Source organism: Fusarium verticillioides, chromosome 2 (genome assembly GCF_000149555.1).
Source record: "Fusarium verticillioides 7600 chromosome 2, whole genome shotgun sequence".
Lineage (NCBI taxonomy): Eukaryota > Fungi > Ascomycota > Sordariomycetes > Hypocreales > Nectriaceae > Fusarium > Fusarium verticillioides.
In genome coordinates, this window is record NC_031676.1 from 2,778,611 (window position 1) to 2,794,988 (window position 16,378).

At 48.6% G+C, this 16,378-nt stretch overlaps 8 protein-coding genes across 14 annotated transcripts; 5 read left to right on the forward strand and 3 right to left on the reverse strand.

Moving 5' to 3' along the window:
* Window positions 1-47: 47 nt before the first annotated feature.
* FVEG_04090 (hypothetical protein) lies at window positions 48-2,758 on the forward strand. Of its 3 annotated transcripts, none has more exons than XM_018891799.1 (2): window positions 48-2,304; window positions 2,413-2,758. In XM_018891799.1, exon 1 carries the CDS (start codon window positions 515-517, stop codon window positions 2,276-2,278), a length of 1,764 nt encoding a protein of 587 aa, XP_018748375.1. In that variant the 5' UTR covers window positions 48-514; the 3' UTR covers window positions 2,279-2,304; window positions 2,413-2,758. The 3 variants fall into 3 exon arrangements, with proteins under 3 accessions (XP_018748375.1, XP_018748374.1, XP_018748376.1); XM_018891798.1 differs by having other exon boundaries at window positions 64-140; window positions 194-2,758; XM_018891800.1 differs by having other exon boundaries at window positions 127-2,347.
* Window positions 2,759-3,909: 1,151 nt separating this feature from the next.
* Window positions 3,910-4,620, forward strand: FVEG_15400 (hypothetical protein; the record flags this gene model as incomplete). Its single annotated transcript, XM_018904524.1, has 2 exons — window positions 3,910-4,030; window positions 4,337-4,620. The coding sequence occupies 2 exons, from the start codon at window positions 3,910-3,912 to the stop codon at window positions 4,618-4,620; spliced, it is 405 nt and encodes a 134-aa protein (XP_018748373.1).
* Window positions 4,621-4,853: 233 nt separating this feature from the next.
* FVEG_04089 (choline kinase) lies at window positions 4,854-6,610 on the forward strand (the record flags this gene model as incomplete). Its single annotated transcript, XM_018891797.1, has 2 exons — window positions 4,854-5,825; window positions 5,876-6,610. The coding sequence occupies 2 exons, from the start codon at window positions 4,854-4,856 to the stop codon at window positions 6,608-6,610; spliced, it is 1,707 nt and encodes a 568-aa protein (XP_018748372.1).
* A 333-nt stretch (window positions 6,611-6,943) lies between these two features.
* On the reverse strand, window positions 6,944-7,742 carry FVEG_15399 (hypothetical protein; the record flags this gene model as incomplete). Its single annotated transcript, XM_018904523.1, has 3 exons — window positions 6,944-7,118; window positions 7,177-7,649; window positions 7,710-7,742. 3 exons carry the CDS (start codon window positions 7,740-7,742, stop codon window positions 6,944-6,946), a joined length of 681 nt encoding a protein of 226 aa, XP_018748371.1.
* A 95-nt stretch (window positions 7,743-7,837) lies between these two features.
* On the reverse strand, window positions 7,838-9,171 carry FVEG_04088 (hypothetical protein; the record flags this gene model as incomplete). Its single annotated transcript, XM_018891796.1, has 3 exons — window positions 7,838-8,818; window positions 8,869-9,022; window positions 9,083-9,171. 3 exons carry the CDS (start codon window positions 9,169-9,171, stop codon window positions 7,838-7,840), a joined length of 1,224 nt encoding a protein of 407 aa, XP_018748370.1.
* A 728-nt stretch (window positions 9,172-9,899) lies between these two features.
* Window positions 9,900-12,259, forward strand: FVEG_04087 (hypothetical protein; the record flags this gene model as incomplete). Its single annotated transcript, XM_018891795.1, has 3 exons — window positions 9,900-10,121; window positions 10,175-10,223; window positions 10,593-12,259. The coding sequence occupies 3 exons, from the start codon at window positions 9,900-9,902 to the stop codon at window positions 12,257-12,259; spliced, it is 1,938 nt and encodes a 645-aa protein (XP_018748369.1).
* Window positions 12,260-12,375: 116 nt separating this feature from the next.
* FVEG_15398 (hypothetical protein) lies at window positions 12,376-12,855 on the forward strand (the record flags this gene model as incomplete). Its single annotated transcript, XM_018904522.1, has 1 exon — window positions 12,376-12,855. The coding sequence occupies one exon, from the start codon at window positions 12,376-12,378 to the stop codon at window positions 12,853-12,855; it is 480 nt and encodes a 159-aa protein (XP_018748368.1).
* Window positions 12,856-12,887: 32 nt separating this feature from the next.
* Window positions 12,888-15,273, reverse strand: FVEG_04086 (hypothetical protein). 5 transcript variants are annotated; one of them, XM_018891790.1, is made up of 5 exons: window positions 14,550-15,273; window positions 14,083-14,340; window positions 13,950-14,032; window positions 13,225-13,877; window positions 12,888-13,167 (listed from the first exon to the last, which is right to left on the reverse strand). In XM_018891790.1, exons 2-5 carry the CDS (start codon window positions 14,303-14,305, stop codon window positions 13,149-13,151), a joined length of 978 nt encoding a protein of 325 aa, XP_018748363.1. In that variant the 5' UTR covers window positions 14,306-14,340; window positions 14,550-15,273; the 3' UTR covers window positions 12,888-13,148. The 5 variants fall into 5 exon arrangements, with proteins under 5 accessions (XP_018748363.1, XP_018748365.1, XP_018748364.1 ...); XM_018891792.1 differs by having other exon boundaries at window positions 12,888-13,877; XM_018891791.1 differs by lacking the exon at window positions 14,550-15,273 and having other exon boundaries at window positions 14,083-14,401.
* Between the last annotated feature and the right edge of the window lie 1,105 nt (window positions 15,274-16,378).

The window sequence follows — 16,378 nt, forward strand, 5'->3', positions numbered from 1 at the left end:
CCCAAAAGTCCGCTCGTTGCAGATACTGTTGGCGCTAACGAGCTGCATCACAACCAACAACACCAACATGGTGTCTGACCACTCGAATGGGTATGCCGATTGAGCTGTTGGAAGGCCGATTGATCTAGACGACAAGAGTGGTAAGTGATTGAGAAGACAAGTCCAATTTCTTCCATCTCCTCAAAGCCTTCAGTTATTGTTCATCTGCCACCCAGGCTCGCCAATACGGTGATAGTCCATGTTCTTGATCTGGACCAGGGCACATACATGGGTTGTCACATCGCGGTCTCAGCTGCAGGCGATACAGTTCGCTCGTGACCCCCCTGATCAAGGATGTCCCAGCCTCCGCGAAGGAAGAAAGACATAAATAGTGTCAAAAGGACTCTCGCGTAGGACTTCCCTCACAAATCGCTTTCCACCTCAAGCTCTTCCTTTGTGAGCCCTCAACTCGACAGCTTTATGCCCCGGTCCCTTGTGTATAACAAGTCTCTGACTCTAGTCTTAACTCCTGGAAATGAGTCCAGCGAACAGCCTTGCCGAGGCTCACAGCAGTCTGTACAACGCGCTCGGAATCCCACAGGCCGGAGACATCGACTGCTTTGCCGGGAGGGAGACCCAAAGCCAGTGCCTCCACACACTTCCAAAACGGCGACGAGCCTTGATTAAGCCAATTGTGCAAGCCCTGGCTGTTCGAGAATCTAACGATGATGACCAAAGGGATACCATTGATCTTTCTCTCCGGGACTTGGCCAAGAAACTCGTCTGCCACAGACCAGAAAAGATACACACGGAAACACTCGTGTTCGACGGAGACAAGTTTCCGAATCCCGTGGACTATGCCCACGCCTTATTGACTAGGAGGTTCTACAAATGGCTCAAGACGGAGAGCAAAGAAAATCCAAGGCTGGTACGGTCTTCTCAGAAATCATCGACTTCCCTTCGAGAACGTGGAGCAGCGCGCATGAGCAAACGAAATCCGGATCAAAGTCAATGTTTTATCATTTACGACACGGACGACGGCGAGTATCCGGGTGACTATCTAAGCGATGATGTGATTGAATCAATTGAAGAAGACATCGATTTAAGTCACAGGGGAGCCAGTTCAGATCAAGATTCTGAAGATGAGGGGATAGACGAATGTACCCGTCAGACATCTACACAGCGGGAACTTCGACGTCCTGGACTTACTAGGCAGAGCCCACTGGGTGACAAGGAAATCCCCAGGACGCCCCCAAGAAACCACGGTTCGAGATATCGCAACATTTATTCCAGATCACCAGGCCTGCTATCATACCCAACACCCACAAACGATGCATGTCTTACTTCACCAGGGTCTGTCACCTCGCCTGATCCTAGTGAGGTCTTCACCCCATATTCGACAGCCTCGACACCATATTCTGCTTTCAGCACCAAGGGGTGCGAAACTCCACGATCTTCTTTTCGCCAGAGCTGCTATAATGAAAGACACATGGAGAGCCCAACGCGCAGAAAGATGCAGACAGATATTGACCTTCTTTCAAGCGATATGATGAAGAAAATGAGACTCAGCGTAGATGACTTGGGTGACCAGAGTGACGAAGCTGAATCAGAAGCGGAGTCATTGCGATCTCGTCGCTCCATGACCTTCGATGACACGGAGAAATCGCCAGTCCATAATACCGTGAAACTCTTGGCAAGGCCAGTTTCGGAGGAGCGGTTGGGATCTGGGTATGTATATTGCTTCGCCGAAAGGTCAAAGCCTGGATTCCTCAAAATTGGATACGTAAGAAGCCCCGAGTTCAGCAAGTCTGACAAGGTTGAAAGGAGGAAGGGGGAATGGGAGAATGAATGCAAAAATGACCTGGTCTACAAATTCAGGGTCTTCATGCCACATGCTGTTAGGAGGATGGAGGCACTGATCCATCAAACGTTACACAGAAAGAAAATGAACGCCTCTTGTCCGAACACAGCCTGCCAAAAGACGCACAAGGAATGGTTCAGGATAGAGGAAGAAGAGGCATACCGAGTTATCGAGATCTGGCAACAGTTCAGCAAGTTGAATCCCTATGGTGACAAGGGCGAGTTAGAAGAGCACTGGGCACGATACAAACTGACACATCTAGACGATGAGTGTCTCTGGAACGCCAAAAGCTGGTTAGCCACAGAGTGGGCTAAGTTGATCGCAGAGGCTGTCGAAGCCTTGATGCAAGAGAAGCAGAGAGCCGTGGAGAAATATCATGCAGAAATGAGACAACGTCTGGCTGTGTTAAGGAAGGCTCAAGAACGAATTTTGATTTAGAAGCACGGTCTGGGCACATTCGAGTTGTAAGTTTACCAAACTGGACGCTTGTTTATGGACGTGTTTAAGGTCTGGCCATGGCTATTATGCTTTGTATTACTAAGTGCTGTTTCATTAGTTAACGCGTTGTTTAGTCAATTTACAAGAGATCAAGAATTGTGATACTTGTGAGTCGTCTTGTCCTCCACGGGTATACCGGAGGCTATGTGAGCAAGTATTACACCATGTACGGAGCACGAGCGTGTAACTTGTCAGAATGAGGCTGTCTCGTCCCACCCCGTTGAAGATAGAATGTTGAAGTCGGAGCGTGGGGGACACTTTGATGGATGAGATGTGTTACCTGAACTCAGGGAACTAGAAAACTTCTGATGTTGAATCAGGGTGTCGAGATAAACTAAGGTAGTCTAAAGGCCTGCTAAGATATAGTAAACTTATTCAAGTCTTGTTGTTAGCTAGAAAGGAGTTCTCAATTTTCTTGCCTTCCCTTGATGACAGTATCACAACCACACGAGACCTTTAGTAGAGAGAGGAAGAGGTAGGACGACGTTATGCCGAGGGTAGCCCCCCCCCCCACGGCTTCGGTGCCCGAGAGCGGGCCAATAGTGTCCGGGGCCGGCAAGATAAGTTCCGGAGAATACGAACAGACCAGCAACCGGCACGGAAGGAAGAAAAGAATTCATATCAACATCGTCAGAGGGACCCTGAAGGTCTTGGCGGTGAAGCGCGACCATGTGAGACACTTCCCAAAACTGCCACCGAGGTCACCTTAGGGCCTAGTGCCACACTACGTCACCCTTGTAGGACCGGGCCTGGAACCTCTCAACTGCTGGGCTCCCGACAGTCTCTGTTGATTTTACTGGGTGCATCCGTTGGATGTTTCCTGTTTTTCTTCGGTGACGCTTTTTGGAGTAAACTCCAGTTAAACAGCATTTGTTGGTTGTCGAGAATTCGCCTCTTTTGGGCGTGAATCCTCTCTTCTTCCTTGAAAGTTAATGTTGTGACGTTTGGGTTATGCAAGGAAAAGAGAGAGCCAGTCTAATTTTACGGTCCAGATCATGTGGACTAAGGTATTTCCCTGGTGAACCTTTCCTTTTATATAATTGGTATCACTGTCTTATCTCGTGCTTCTGTCAAGTTCCATCTTGTTAACTCACCACTTATCTTCCTCACTCAGTACATAGTTTATTCCCTAGACCTAGAGACCCTTTATCTTTTTGTTTGACGATAACCATGTCATTCTAAACTTCAATCAAACGCCTCAGCTCATAAACCAGCCAATACGAATAAGTCGTTTCGATACCCCAAGCCCCTTGTTCTGCTAAGCGCACCCCCTCTGCATCTACCCCAACCGCACCCGAGAGCCCAGAGCCAGTGACCCTTGGGCCGCTTTTCTACTTTTGGGAGAGAGGGGGATCTTGCATCTGTACCTATCCGTACCCGTACCTACGCCTCAATTCAATTCTCTACCAATTCTCTTCCCGTCTCCTTGGTCCTCTCACTCTTCTCACACCGCGACTCATCTTTATTTCCCTACTACACTTTTTACTGCGCAAATTGTTCATCATATATCTTGCGACTCTCTTGGGTAGCTCAAACCCCTTCTTCAGAAAGCAGAACCTCCTCCCCCCGCCATGTCTGCGGTGCCGAGCCCCACGGTCAACGGCTCGTCTGCCCAGCATCAGCCATTGCGCTCTGCCCTCAAAAATGAAGATGACGTTGATCGCCCATGTCCTTCGAGCGGCTCTCTTAAAGGTACGTCGAAACCTGGTCTTGACCGAAACGCCTTGATTCAGACGGCGTTTGTATTGCGCAGTTCCTTTTCCTCAAAAATATATCAGATGAGGGAGAAATCACTGTGTGCATTCATGAGCTGTGACGTGGGTTCAGATGCAAGAATGCTATATCCGAACACACACAATCTGTAGCTTCGCTCCCACGATCATGTCTGATCATGCCCCGATATCTCTCTCATCTGTTGTGCATCTTGTCTTGCATACAGCTCTTGCGCTTTGTTACCAGAAGTTTGAACCAAAATGATTCAGTGCTTATATACCACAGCTGTCCAGATCGCCGAACCCGAATCCGAAATTCAAACTCTCGAGGATGACTCCCAGCCTACCAAGCAATTCCCTACCAACCTCAGACGACGCCTGAGTGGTAAACCTCTGCCCTCTCCTCTTCCCACAACTCCTCTAGGTCTTCCTTCAGCGACAGTCCTTCTGGCAGCCGGCCTGAAGAGACACCTCCTACTTCGAACCCCTCTTCGAGCCACCACCATGGCCATGGCCACCGCGGTCAATATTATAGTGAGAAACTACTCGCCCAGGTCGGAGATTGGTTAGAGCATGAACGGGCCAAGGCACGCGCGAGGAAGTCCAAGAAAACGCACCGCAGGCGCAAGTCCAAATCGCCAACTAAGGATACGAAGGGAGAAACTGTCGCGGATGCCGTTCCAGAACCTCAAGCACCCGCACAAGGCAGTAATGGACGGCCTCGCTCCGATTCTCTCGACTCTGACTCAAGCGATATTTCTTTTGATCGGCTTCAGCGTATTCTGGAGGAATCCTTATCTCACATGGGTCTCAACTCTCTGCCTCATCTGACTCCTAGAGTATCCCGCCCCAAGCATCGAAAGGTCCCATCTCGATCCTCTCTTCGTGGTCTTTCTTCCGACACTGAATATGCCGATGGGGATGCCGTTGTACCCAGCTGCGATGTCTGGCTTGACAACTCTAAGACGATGAGCTACGGAGGTGGAGCCGCCGATGATGAAGATCAGGATCCAGCTGATGCTGATACAAAAGCTGATAAGGAGAAGGAATACTGGCTTAGCTTCAAGAACGAAATCATTCGCATCGCCCATACATTGCGACTCAAAGGATGGAGGCGTATTCCCCTTGGTGGCGGCGATAAGATCTCCGTTGAGAGGCTTAGTGGTGCCTTGACCAACGCTGTCTACGTCGTCACGCCACCGAAGGAAATCGATGAGGCAGAGGGCAAAAGAAAGCCTAAAAAGGTCCTTCTACGCATCTATGGACCACAAGTAGAGCATCTCATTGACCGAGACAACGAACTGTCAGTCCTGCAGAGATTGGCACGCAAGAAAATCGGACCTCGTCTGTTGGGAACATTCAAGAATGGTCGTTTCGAGCAGTACTTTGACTCTATCACGCTTACGCCGGCGGACCTTCGAGATGCCGACATGTCCCGTCAGATCGCCAAGCGAATGAGGGAGCTTCACGATGGTATTGATTTGCTCCCACATGAGAGGGAAGGCGGACCAGCAACATGGAAGAGTTGGGATCAATGGCTTGATAATGTCGAGCGAATCGCAACTTACCTTGATAATGAGTACGAGAAGGAAGCTCAAGCCCAAAACGGTCGACGCGACTCTGTGGTGCATGCCTGGAAATCGAGAGGCTATGTGTGCGGCACCCCTTGGCCTCAGTTCAGGGACATGATGACCAAGTACAGAGTTCATCTCAACAGTTTCTACAAGGGGGGCCAACGAGAGATCAAGGACAGTCTCGTCTTTGCCCACAGCGATGTAAGTTCATGACAATACGCCTTAAGAGTTCTTCATTAACAGGTTTCCAGACGCAATATGGAAATATCCTCCGCATTCGCCCGGATGACGAAAAGTCACCCCTGCTTCAGGCTGCCAACAAACACAAGCAACTCATCGTCATTGACTTTGAATATGCGGGCCCTAATACTCGTGGTCTTGAGTTTGCCAATCACTTCAACGAATGGACATACAACTACCATGATGCTACGGTGCCCTGGGCGTGCGATGTGCGACGATATCCCACCCCGGATGAGCAACGCCGTTTCATCAAGGCCTATGTCGATCACCGCCCTCGGTTCCAAGGCAGCAACTCCACCCCTCGACTGGCGCCATCTGATAGCAACGTGTCGAGCGCCATGTCTACGCCACTTGCGGCACCTTCCAACCCTCCTGCGAGCAGCTCAAGCTCCATAGTCGAGTTCATGCTTGATGCGCGAGTACCACCAGGAGGATGGAGCGCCGCGGAACGGGCCAACGACGAACGAAGCGACCAGCGCGTGCGAGAGTTGTTGGAGGAGACTCGACAGTGGCGCCCGGCCAATCATGCTCACTGGATCGCATGGGGCATTGTGCAGGCCAAGATCCCAGGTCTCGACGAAACCATCAAGGAAGAAGACCTGCTGAGTCCTGATGAGTTCGATTACTTGAGCTACGCCCAGGATCGGGTCATGTTCTTCTGGGGTGACTGCGTGCGCATGGGACTTGCTAAGCGGGAGGAGCTTCCTCCCCTGCTGCAGCACTCTATCAAGACTGTTGAGTACTAAAGAGTACTTATCACTCTGCAAATAGGAAAATATTTTGGCGGACACAGCAAACACACCAGGTGAGTGCGTTCCGACTCAAGGCTGTGGCATAAGCAGATGTCTCCTTTGACTACATCGTTCTGGAAAGCTAGAGCACGCTTCAGACTCTCATCACTGGCAAGCTCGGCATCCTAGAACCTTCTTGCAATGATTTGGATTAAAGCTTCCCGGTTCTTGAATTCCTACTGGTAATTTTTGGAAGCTTGCACATTTAGCAGTTCAACTGATACTATTCTAATAGAATGTAGTTTTAGCAATGTATTCTATCTCTTCTCGTGAATCTAATGCTTATTCTTAGGTTGTTGCATGTAGGCAGACGTCGTACTGTGGCATCAGGTCCGAGATGTTGAAGCGCTCTGTGGCTGTTATGTTACCCCAGGATGGCATCACAGCAGCGATGGACTTTTCGAAAAGTGTCATTTCTGAAAGAAAGGAACGAGAGAGCCGCCCGTGGCAGAAACCTGCAGTTCTGGTCTCGAACGTATCTTCTCACTTCGGCGGTTGCGAGCTCTATCTTGTACAAGGACCGATGCTCTACCGGAATCCTCCACGAATCTGAAGATTTGTTTGGTTTCTTTGCCCATTGGATCTGAAGACTCCCAGACCCATTGAGCCGATACTCAACCAGGGCTCTTTGAGGCGGATCAAACCAGTTGGTGCTGGTCGTCTCCATTCGATGCCAGTCGCCTGGGTCTTCTGTCATATAAAAGTCACCTTTGCCCACTGAGCCATTGGCCACTAAAACTACTTCTCGAGTATGAAGAGTTCCAACGTCACCAGGGTAGAATTGATCAGCTCTGCTGGTTGAAAAGCAATTGGCATGGCCAACCATAGCCAAGCCATTGGGTGGTAGCAGGGACATATTTGCAGCATAGGGAGGCTCTTGAGAAAACTGGTTGAAATGAATAAATGCCCGGTTGATATCATAAAGCGGGAAGTCATTGATCCATGGCTCGGGTTCCGAGACAAGAGAGCCGTTCTTCACTGCCGAAAGCTCACTCTTGATAAATTCGATTAATCATGGATGAAAGTTCTCTTTGATCCAAGCGTCCGGGCTCACAATAGCGAACTTGTAGCCCACAGATGCAATCATGCTCGGCCCTGGACATCATGGACAGGGGTTTGGATCCCGCAGTCAGCCTGCAGATCATCGTCTGCATACGGCTCACTCACTCTATATACAGGTTATCACCGCCTGCGCCGTCTTTCGGCATTGGGTTCGTCATTTTTGTTCCCAAACCCATAGTCGCGGACAAATATATCGACCAAATTATCCCACAGTCCCATGTCGTACAAGTTCTCGACATCGCTCAAGTTCCAAACCCTCTCCCACTCGCCTTCTCCAGGATACCGAAGTTCATCCTTGGGAGGCTGCCCATCCTGAGTAGTGACAATTACCTGCTGGACCTCGACTGGCCAGCGTGTGAAGCGAGGCTCAGCTCGTTCGTTCTTCTGGCGATTTGCTGGCATAGACCGACGAAATGCGAAACCATCCCGCATGTCTTCCTTCCAATCCGACCATTTAAGAGTTTCGTTTGTCGTAGTACCACAATAAACGAGATAGAGTGTGTACAGGAGCAACCCCCAAACCAATGGGGACGTCAGAGCTGCAAGGAGGGATGAGGCCCCCATATTGACGTTGTCTTGAATGCCCCAACCCCAACCAGCCAAATACCGGCTGGCCGTCATACCTCGAGGCTTCCATACAGACCAGCCAGGAGTGTACCTCTGAACTCGTACCGTAATAATTGACAGTCCAAGAAAGCCACCATATGTGCACAGAAATGCAGTAGAGATTAGTAGGAGTATGAACCAGTGCTGGTTTCCGTACCCAACACATGAATTTATGAAGACGCAATGATGATCAGCCTTGGCCACACAACGTTTGCACAGACTGCAGTGCTTGGAACGAGCAGGCTTAAGAAACTTGCACGTCCGACACATGTGCCCCGGGTGGAAAAGTGTGTGGTCGTAGGGATAGAGCGACATGTAATAGGCGTGATTTTCGGGCGTAATGTAGCCTGGATCAGCAGCACATGCCAGGTAGAGAAATAGGTAGGGCAGTAGCACGGTGACCACGACAATGAGTTTCGTGAAGGATCCGATCTTGGGCCACGCTTGAGGAATAAACATATACTCGCCCACAACCATAATGAGCATGAAGAAAATCTGAACTGTTATTATGCTGCCATCTCGGAAGGGATATCAATACAACTCACCACAACAGTCCAGTGCCGCTCATGCAGAAGCATGTTACTAAACCGGGATAGATAGCTCGATACTCTCCCTCCCGTGAGCACCTGATCTACCCTGGCGATCACATTGGGTATATGCATCCATATCAACCTATGCAGTGCGGCTATAGGCGTCCGTCTATCCCAAGTCAATATCTTTAGGTTAGGTAGGTGAACACGAGACAAATGCAAGACGAACCTTAGAGCAGGTATTCGGCCAAAAAAGGCTACAAACACCATAAAAGAGATAAACAGGATCAGAAGAATGAGTTTCTTTAGGGGACTCATGTTTTCGATTTGTACAAAGAGTGAAGTTCGAAGAATGTAAGAAACCGAGGTTGCCAGCTAAGTGAGAAGCTTGGCAGGAGGCCGTGGGTGGTGGCAGGCACTGAATCAAGGCTTCATTTTGCTAGAGAAGCAAAAAAAAAGATCATCAAGCAAGACAAAGAGACAGAAACTAAAACAACATGCAAACGAACAAGTCAAGTATATACGTCAGATTCCAACCTCAAAGAATGATTGTCAGTCAACAACATGGCAATGCTCGGAGGAAGCGGGCTTGGATGTTATGCATGTAAGCCATGTTCGATATTTCAATAGAAGGATAACGGGATTGGGCACGTGATCCCATGAGAACCTCGATGCGAAAGAAATGTAGCCCGTCATTGGCTGATTCCAGCCTGCTGTGATGATGGCTAGGGGAGGAAAGAAAACACAGGACCTTAATCCTAGGTGATAAAAATATTTAGGTGATATAGGCATAATTTTAGGATAACTTTTGCTGAGTTTATTTTGACACCCCATATTAAGGTTCGCTGTTTTCTTGTCCCCCGAGGGGATGGCGACTTTTTCCTTGGAGTGGGCATCCCCATGCTTTGATAATCATGAAACTATAAACGAGCGGGCGGGTTTCGGAGATAAAGCAGTAACCAGAATAAACCTCTTTTCATACTTGAAGATCACCTGAAAAGAGACAGTCATCTCTCTAGCTCTACTCTAATATTCTTACTCAAACAATGGTTCTCCGCAAATTTGAACTCGAGGGCAAGCTTGGCGAAGAGACTCGACTCATCGAGAGTGGCGTTCTTCTCGAAGAGAATCCTCTCGACGAGAGCCCTGAGTTCAATGAATTCCTTATGGCGTGTCGACATGGCGATCTGAAGAGATGTCAAGAGCTCATCAGTCAGGGTGTGAACATCAATGGCAAGGATCGTTTCGATTACACGCCTCTCATCATTGTAAGTGCTGGGAGTACCTTCAAGTCAGCAGAGCTTGGAACTGACACAAGCAGGCAAGTTTATGCGGTCACTATGAGCTTGTCCGGCTATTATTAGAATCTGGTATGTTTACACTTGTTATTATTTTTTTCTTTAGTTGCTGTCAGCCTTATACCGGGCTATCAAGCTTTTAACTTTTCAGACAAAGGCTTAAACAGTGAGACCCCTATAGTAGGCCATAATCACAGAAGTCAAGATCAGTTAAGGTTTATCTGCCTCAAGTGGCGCAATTGCTGCCTTGATCAAGCAGTATAAATACCGCCTGCAGGTTTACCCCTCGGCAGCTGTGTCAACCTTCTTCCTTCACCCCATCCAAAAGATCTACGTTTACACTTATACAATTGTCGCTATTGTAGTTTCATCATCAGCAAATATCTTGCCAACCTGGCACTTACAAGTCATGGGATCCAGTCACCTACTAACACTCCCCAGGCGCCCTAGCAGAAAGAAATACTTTCCAAGGGGAACGATGCATCTACAACGCCCTCAATGATCGCATCCGCAACCTTCTCCTTCAATATGACTTCTCCAAGTCCTCAGATCCTTATGTCTACTGGTCAACTCACATTTCAACTCTTCTTGGCCGTACAAGTCCCAAAACAACAGATATCACCCTTGTTTCAGGCTCCCGTTCTTTCGATCTTCACAAATTCATCCTCATAGCACGGTCACCCTATTTCCGTGCCAAACTTGCTGCTGTCCCAGATACTACCACATGGAAACTTGCCAGCGCTGTACCTGTGCAGTCTTTCATCATTGTCTTGAGATATCTCTACTTGGGCGAGGTTCCTCGTGATATCGCACCTGTGGGTGGTGCCGACTCTGAAGAAGAAGTTTTCAAGGGCTTAGACAAGGTCAGCAAGCAGCTCGAAGTTGAATCTCTATGGGAGAATATTCTCGCAGGCGGAGACAGGAGACTTGCTCGCCAGCGGTATCAATCCGAAGTTGACCGGGCTCGAGGACAGTTCGAAACTTTCTTCAAACTAAATGTCCTCGGACTCAAAATGGTTGTTGATACGGACCAGGTGAAAGATATCAAGTGGAAGTATGACAACTCAATGTTTGCAGATGTCATCCTTCGCGCTGATGAGCCCATCGATATCGAGGATGAAAAGTCTGGTCAGACGACGCCAACAAGAGACGTCCCTACTATACCTATTGGCCCAGCCGGAGACCAAGAATCAATCATCAAACGCAAATCAGTCCTTTATCCCGCCCACAAGGCGATGCTCATTCGCAGCGAGTACTTTGAGAAGATGTTTTCGGGCGATTTCGTCGAGTCCAAACGAGATCAGCATCTCCGAATCATCACCGTCGATTGCACGCCCGCCGTTCTTGAAATCATCCTTACTTACCTCTACACCGAGACTGTCAGCTGTCCCCTTGAGCACGCTTTGGACCTATTATATGCTGCAGATATGCTGTTCCTCGATAATCTTAAGAGTAAAGCTGCTCTGACCATCAGCACGCTTGGTAGCGGTACCTCCAATGTGCTGGTAGACCGCACTCATGGTGAGGCGCAAAGAATTGGCGAGGCAGCTGAGGAGGACGAACAAATAGAGATGGAGCCCGTCAACATTTATGACGTGATACATGCAGCGTGGGATCTTCGTGTCCAGCGGTTGGAAGAATTTGCTGCGCGTTATCTTGCTTATCGCTTAGAGGACTACATAGATGAGGAAGACTTCCAAGCTCTCATTGCAGAGTCTGCCCAACGGATCACTGTTCGAGAAGAGACAGATACTATCGAATTGTTGGACGATATTCGGTATTACCTGGACGATCGATTTCGATATCGCTTTGAGGATGCAGGTCTGGAAGACATGATGGATGAGGAGGGAGAGATCGATGCAGAATTAGCTGCTGCGATGGCACAACAAGCTGAGATATCGACAGATGCTGCAGACGGCGTTTCTACTGATACTAAACCCACGTTTAAGAAGGAGAACGACAGGAATGGACAAGCCAATGGTGGAGGTGCCGTGAGAACGTTAGATGGAGCGGAAGCAGAGGATGAGTTTGTTTCAGACGCCATCAACTACCAGATCCTACAAGGCAAGATCGACGCTATGCTTGACCGACTCAAGCTTGATGCATAGAGTATGGAATTATAGATATCACGTTTACAAGAGTTACGGCCTGTCATTTAGATGATTTGGTCAAGAGCCCAGATGCCACGCTTCTCAGCGGTGTTAGTGCAATCATCAGAGCAGTCATGGCATCTATCAAGACCACAAAACTGCTGGACTCGGAGAACTTGAAGGCTGGTTTCTTACCTTTTGGGGAAGAAAGAGTTTTGGCTCCTGAAGAATCATTTCGTGATGCTGAGTATCCTTTCTACGTTGGATGGAGGGAAAACAAGAACACCGGGTATTACATCAGTGCTGCCACCGTATTTATTATCCTCGGTTGCTTTTCCATCATTGTTGGAATATACCGTATATGGCTTGGTCCGCCAGCGTTGACTTCCTGGATGGGGCAACATGTCTTTCTGGCTGGGACCGCGACAATGGCTCTGTCCAATAAAGTGACTGGCTTGTCGTCTGGATATACAGTGGCAGAATTTGATCTGGGCAAACTGCGGCTTCCAACGAGAAAGGGAGGTGAAGAAGATGCCATGTTGAAACCCAGTGTATCATCTGGTGGACAACAGAGTGACTCGGAAGAAACAAAGAAAGGACGAATGGGACAATGAGTATGGTGCGAGAGGCGCACTACGCGAACATACGAGGCATCAGACATTCTTCGTATAACTCATGACACAATATGACTCTTGACCATTGATGCATTATTTCATTTTGCTTTACTTTACGTCTCTCATGATATCGTAACCACACGCTTCTAGGTCTTGTGTAGATCACCCAAGACGACCCTCGCCCTCCTCCACCAAAGCAGCGACCATGCAACCCCCCGTCACTACCCTCATCTAGAGAGCGTATTATCCTTGTGTTTACCCCAACTCCACGACTCCTTAGTCTTGTAGCATGCTTACAAAATGGTGCCGAAGCTAAGGCCTCGTAGTCAGTATAAGTAACTAAGCAAGAAGAGCCATCAATGAACTTACCCGAAAGTCTGCTTGATGCTCTTAACGTAGTACTCGAGCCAGTTGCGCTTGGTAACGTCCTCCTGGCCGACAGGAACACCCTCCCACTTGACTCGCATAACGGTTACGTGGTCGACGTCGTTCTGGTCAAACTCGATGTGCAGCTTGGAGAAGTGACCGGCAGGCCACTGGTTCAGTCGCCAGCTTTGTGTGATCTTCTTAGGCTCCTCGAGCTCGAGATACTCGCCAGACACATTGCCGCCGAACAGCTCAAACTTTCCACCGACCTTGGCGCCATCGAAGACCTTGGGAGGAGATCGTGTGAAAGCAGCGATTCGTTGAGGGTCGACAAAGGTTTGGTACAGTTCTTCAGCAGTAGTTCGGAACTCTTCGTTGTCGGTCACAGTAGTGGTGTTTACGACACCGCCGGTCTTACTTTGAGTGCTGGAAGTGGCGGCTGGCTTAGGAGTGGAGCTCTGAGGGTGAATCTTGGGGGTCGAGAAACCGCTTGAGGGGTTGGAGCCGGGAGCATGCTGGATATCCTTACCATGCTCGGCGATGAGGGCGCCGGCAAGCTTCTGGAATTCCTGGCGCAGCTGGGGCACGATCATTGATCGGACAAGATCCTTCACGGGTTGCTTCTCCTTTGACTCGGCAAAGATGTCTACGTCGAACTACGAGGGTTCTTAGCGAGGTTTATTCTACGGCAACACGGAAGGCGAAAGAGCAGGGGAGGTTTTACGTACCACGTACTCGTCTTCTTCCGTGTCGTGGGCGATCTCAGGCACAGTAATGGTACCAGAAACATCATCCTCACCGGGAGCAGATCCTGAATGGTTAGTTGTCATGTTTGCAGTCAAAGTCACCGCATTCCCTTACCAGAATATTGGAGCACCAGCTTGACGTCAAAGATGGTAATTACCTTGCCCTTGCGTTGGCTGACATCGACATCGCCATCCATGCTCTGGATCTTATCAATCTTGGCCTTGACCTCACCCTCCTCGGCCTGAACCTTTGTGAGGCTCTCGTCAAAGTAGGATCTGGCCCATGCTGAGACGTCCTTGTTGACCCAGTGCCAGTTGTTGGGGTTGTGTAGAACCATTGTGAAGTCGGTCGAAGGGGTGTACTAGATGATGACTTTGAATCTGTTAGCTTCGACTCCAAACAGAAATTCATCGGGGTGAATATGAAAGAGCAGAGTCGCAATTGGGATCAGAAATGGTCTTAGACCACAGCATGTTGGTCATCAATGAAGGGAGTACAAGTCACTCTATGACTGGTGCCAGCTGGATATCTCATCATGAAAGATGCGACAATTGGTGCAAAGAAGCATCGTATGTACTTACAGTTTAGTGAAGGAGGTGTAGAGAAGATGTTGAAAGGAAAGAGAGTGAGCAGTGGCCAATAAGTCAATAAATAGCAAAGGAAAGGTAGAGAGAGAAGAGCAGAACGTGAAGAGTTGAAAAGAGAGGAGAGTTTGTTGGAGAAGAATCCTCTAGAATTTTACTTGAGCCTTGTGCCCCCACCTTTTTCCAATGTCCTAGAGCTAGCTTCAAGTGGGGCTCATTTCAGAGCAACCTAAGAGTCAAGACCCAGCCTCGTCATTTTTATCGATAACCAAAACAATCTTCTCTTCAGCCTCGGTAAGAAATCTTCTTCCTGATGGAGGACTAATACAAGTAGATAACGGGGAAAGGATACATCGAGGGTTCCCATGTGGCAATCAACGAGAAGTCGATGATCCGTACCCTCTTGTTCCGTTATGTCAACTGGCGAAGCTTTTCCACCAAGATTAGGCCCCCATGATCACAAGTGCCTTGCTTGCGAATGGCATCCCAATTGATCATAGAAACAGTTGCGTAAAGGCTCAAGATAAAACACTCAACGAAAGGACTCTGAATATCGGTTAGCTTTATGATAGATAACTGGACCAGCCAATGCAGTGTATCGGTTTAAAGGGACAATACACGCCCGTCAAGCTCGATAGCTTCCATTGTCGGATCTGAACGATATCATGAAGGATTTCGTACGGGTGGCCAAAAGTTATCCGAGAAACCCGATGGGCAACTTAGAGGTTGAGAGCAGCTTCTGGACTTAAATATGGCTCCCCATTATGACCATACTTCATGCCAGCTTGGACAAGGGTATGATCAGCATACATACAGACCCTGAGGCCCAAGAAAGCTTCTGACATTGAACCAAGATGCCAAGAGTATCTGGTCAACTCCGCGAGGTCTGCTAAATATATACAAAATTGTGCTAGGTTTACCTAAGGCTTTTCATCACTGCATGATAGGGGTTCAGGTTCTGTTACCTCCCTTTACAGATTAGGTGTGATCTCAAAAAAGAGTGATGGGTTAAATCAGCCAGATCTGTACGGAGTACTACTGCCTCACCTATACCATGGTCGATCTATTCATAGAAACAAATCACTCTAGGTTTGACCCCAGCTTAGATTTATAAGCTATTTGATCGGTGGCCTTGACTATGGAATCAACTCCATCAAGCATATTTTTGTTCTTAAACGGCCCATGGTAGTTGAAACTCTATTTGTTGACCGTCTTTTGAGTTGTTATTCTGTTCTCTTCGGATAACTTGGTCCCCGGGGATTCCAATGGCACTCTGCAGTCTGCAAGGAGTATTCAGTTTAGCGATCAAAAGTCAACATCAGCCCACAGCATGAAGGCCCCCCTGCACATGGATCTCATGCAGCAGTTCGATCCAGCCGTGAGGACGTTTGTCTTTCCGGCCGGTCCATGGGTTTCGAGAGTTTCAGAGAGTACGCACCTACATAGAGAAATGTGACAGGCAGCGAGGGTCGTCCATTAAGCGCCGACATCCACACTCAACTTGCATAGTCAATCCTTGTCAGCCAATAGATGCTGAGGGATGAGTCTAAGAATAGAACCACGACGGATCGCTCCAAACTTAGCTTCTCTCCAAGTCTATCCCAACCTTTTCCGCTCAGCGGGGTCGGAGTGTATGTACATAGGAAGATCGATCAAGTCCTTCATCAGCTTCCATGTGGGATAATCAACGTATTTGTATGGTGACAGACAAGCAACATGGCAAGTTTTCTGTTGCCTTTTCGTTCACAGCACTCACACAACACAACAGGCACAAATCAAGCAGCGTTCAACTGATTAGTGTCCATAGCTCCGTACTACGCCAATGC

Coding starts and splice junctions, on each gene's coding strand:
- FVEG_04086 (XM_018891790.1), bottom strand. CDS start 14,305: ATGGTTCTACACAACCCCAACAACTGGCACTGGGTCAACAAGGACGTC. Junction 14,033..14,082: donor GCTGGTGCTCCAATATTCTG/GTAAGGGAATGC, acceptor CTAACCATTCAG/GATCTGCTCCCGGTGAGGAT. Junction 13,878..13,949: donor CGGAAGAAGACGAGTACGTG/GTACGTAAAACC, acceptor GAACCCTCGTAG/TTCGACGTAGACATCTTTGC.
- FVEG_04090 (XM_018891799.1), top strand. CDS start 515: ATGAGTCCAGCGAACAGCCTTGCCGAGGCTCACAGCAGTCTGTACAAC.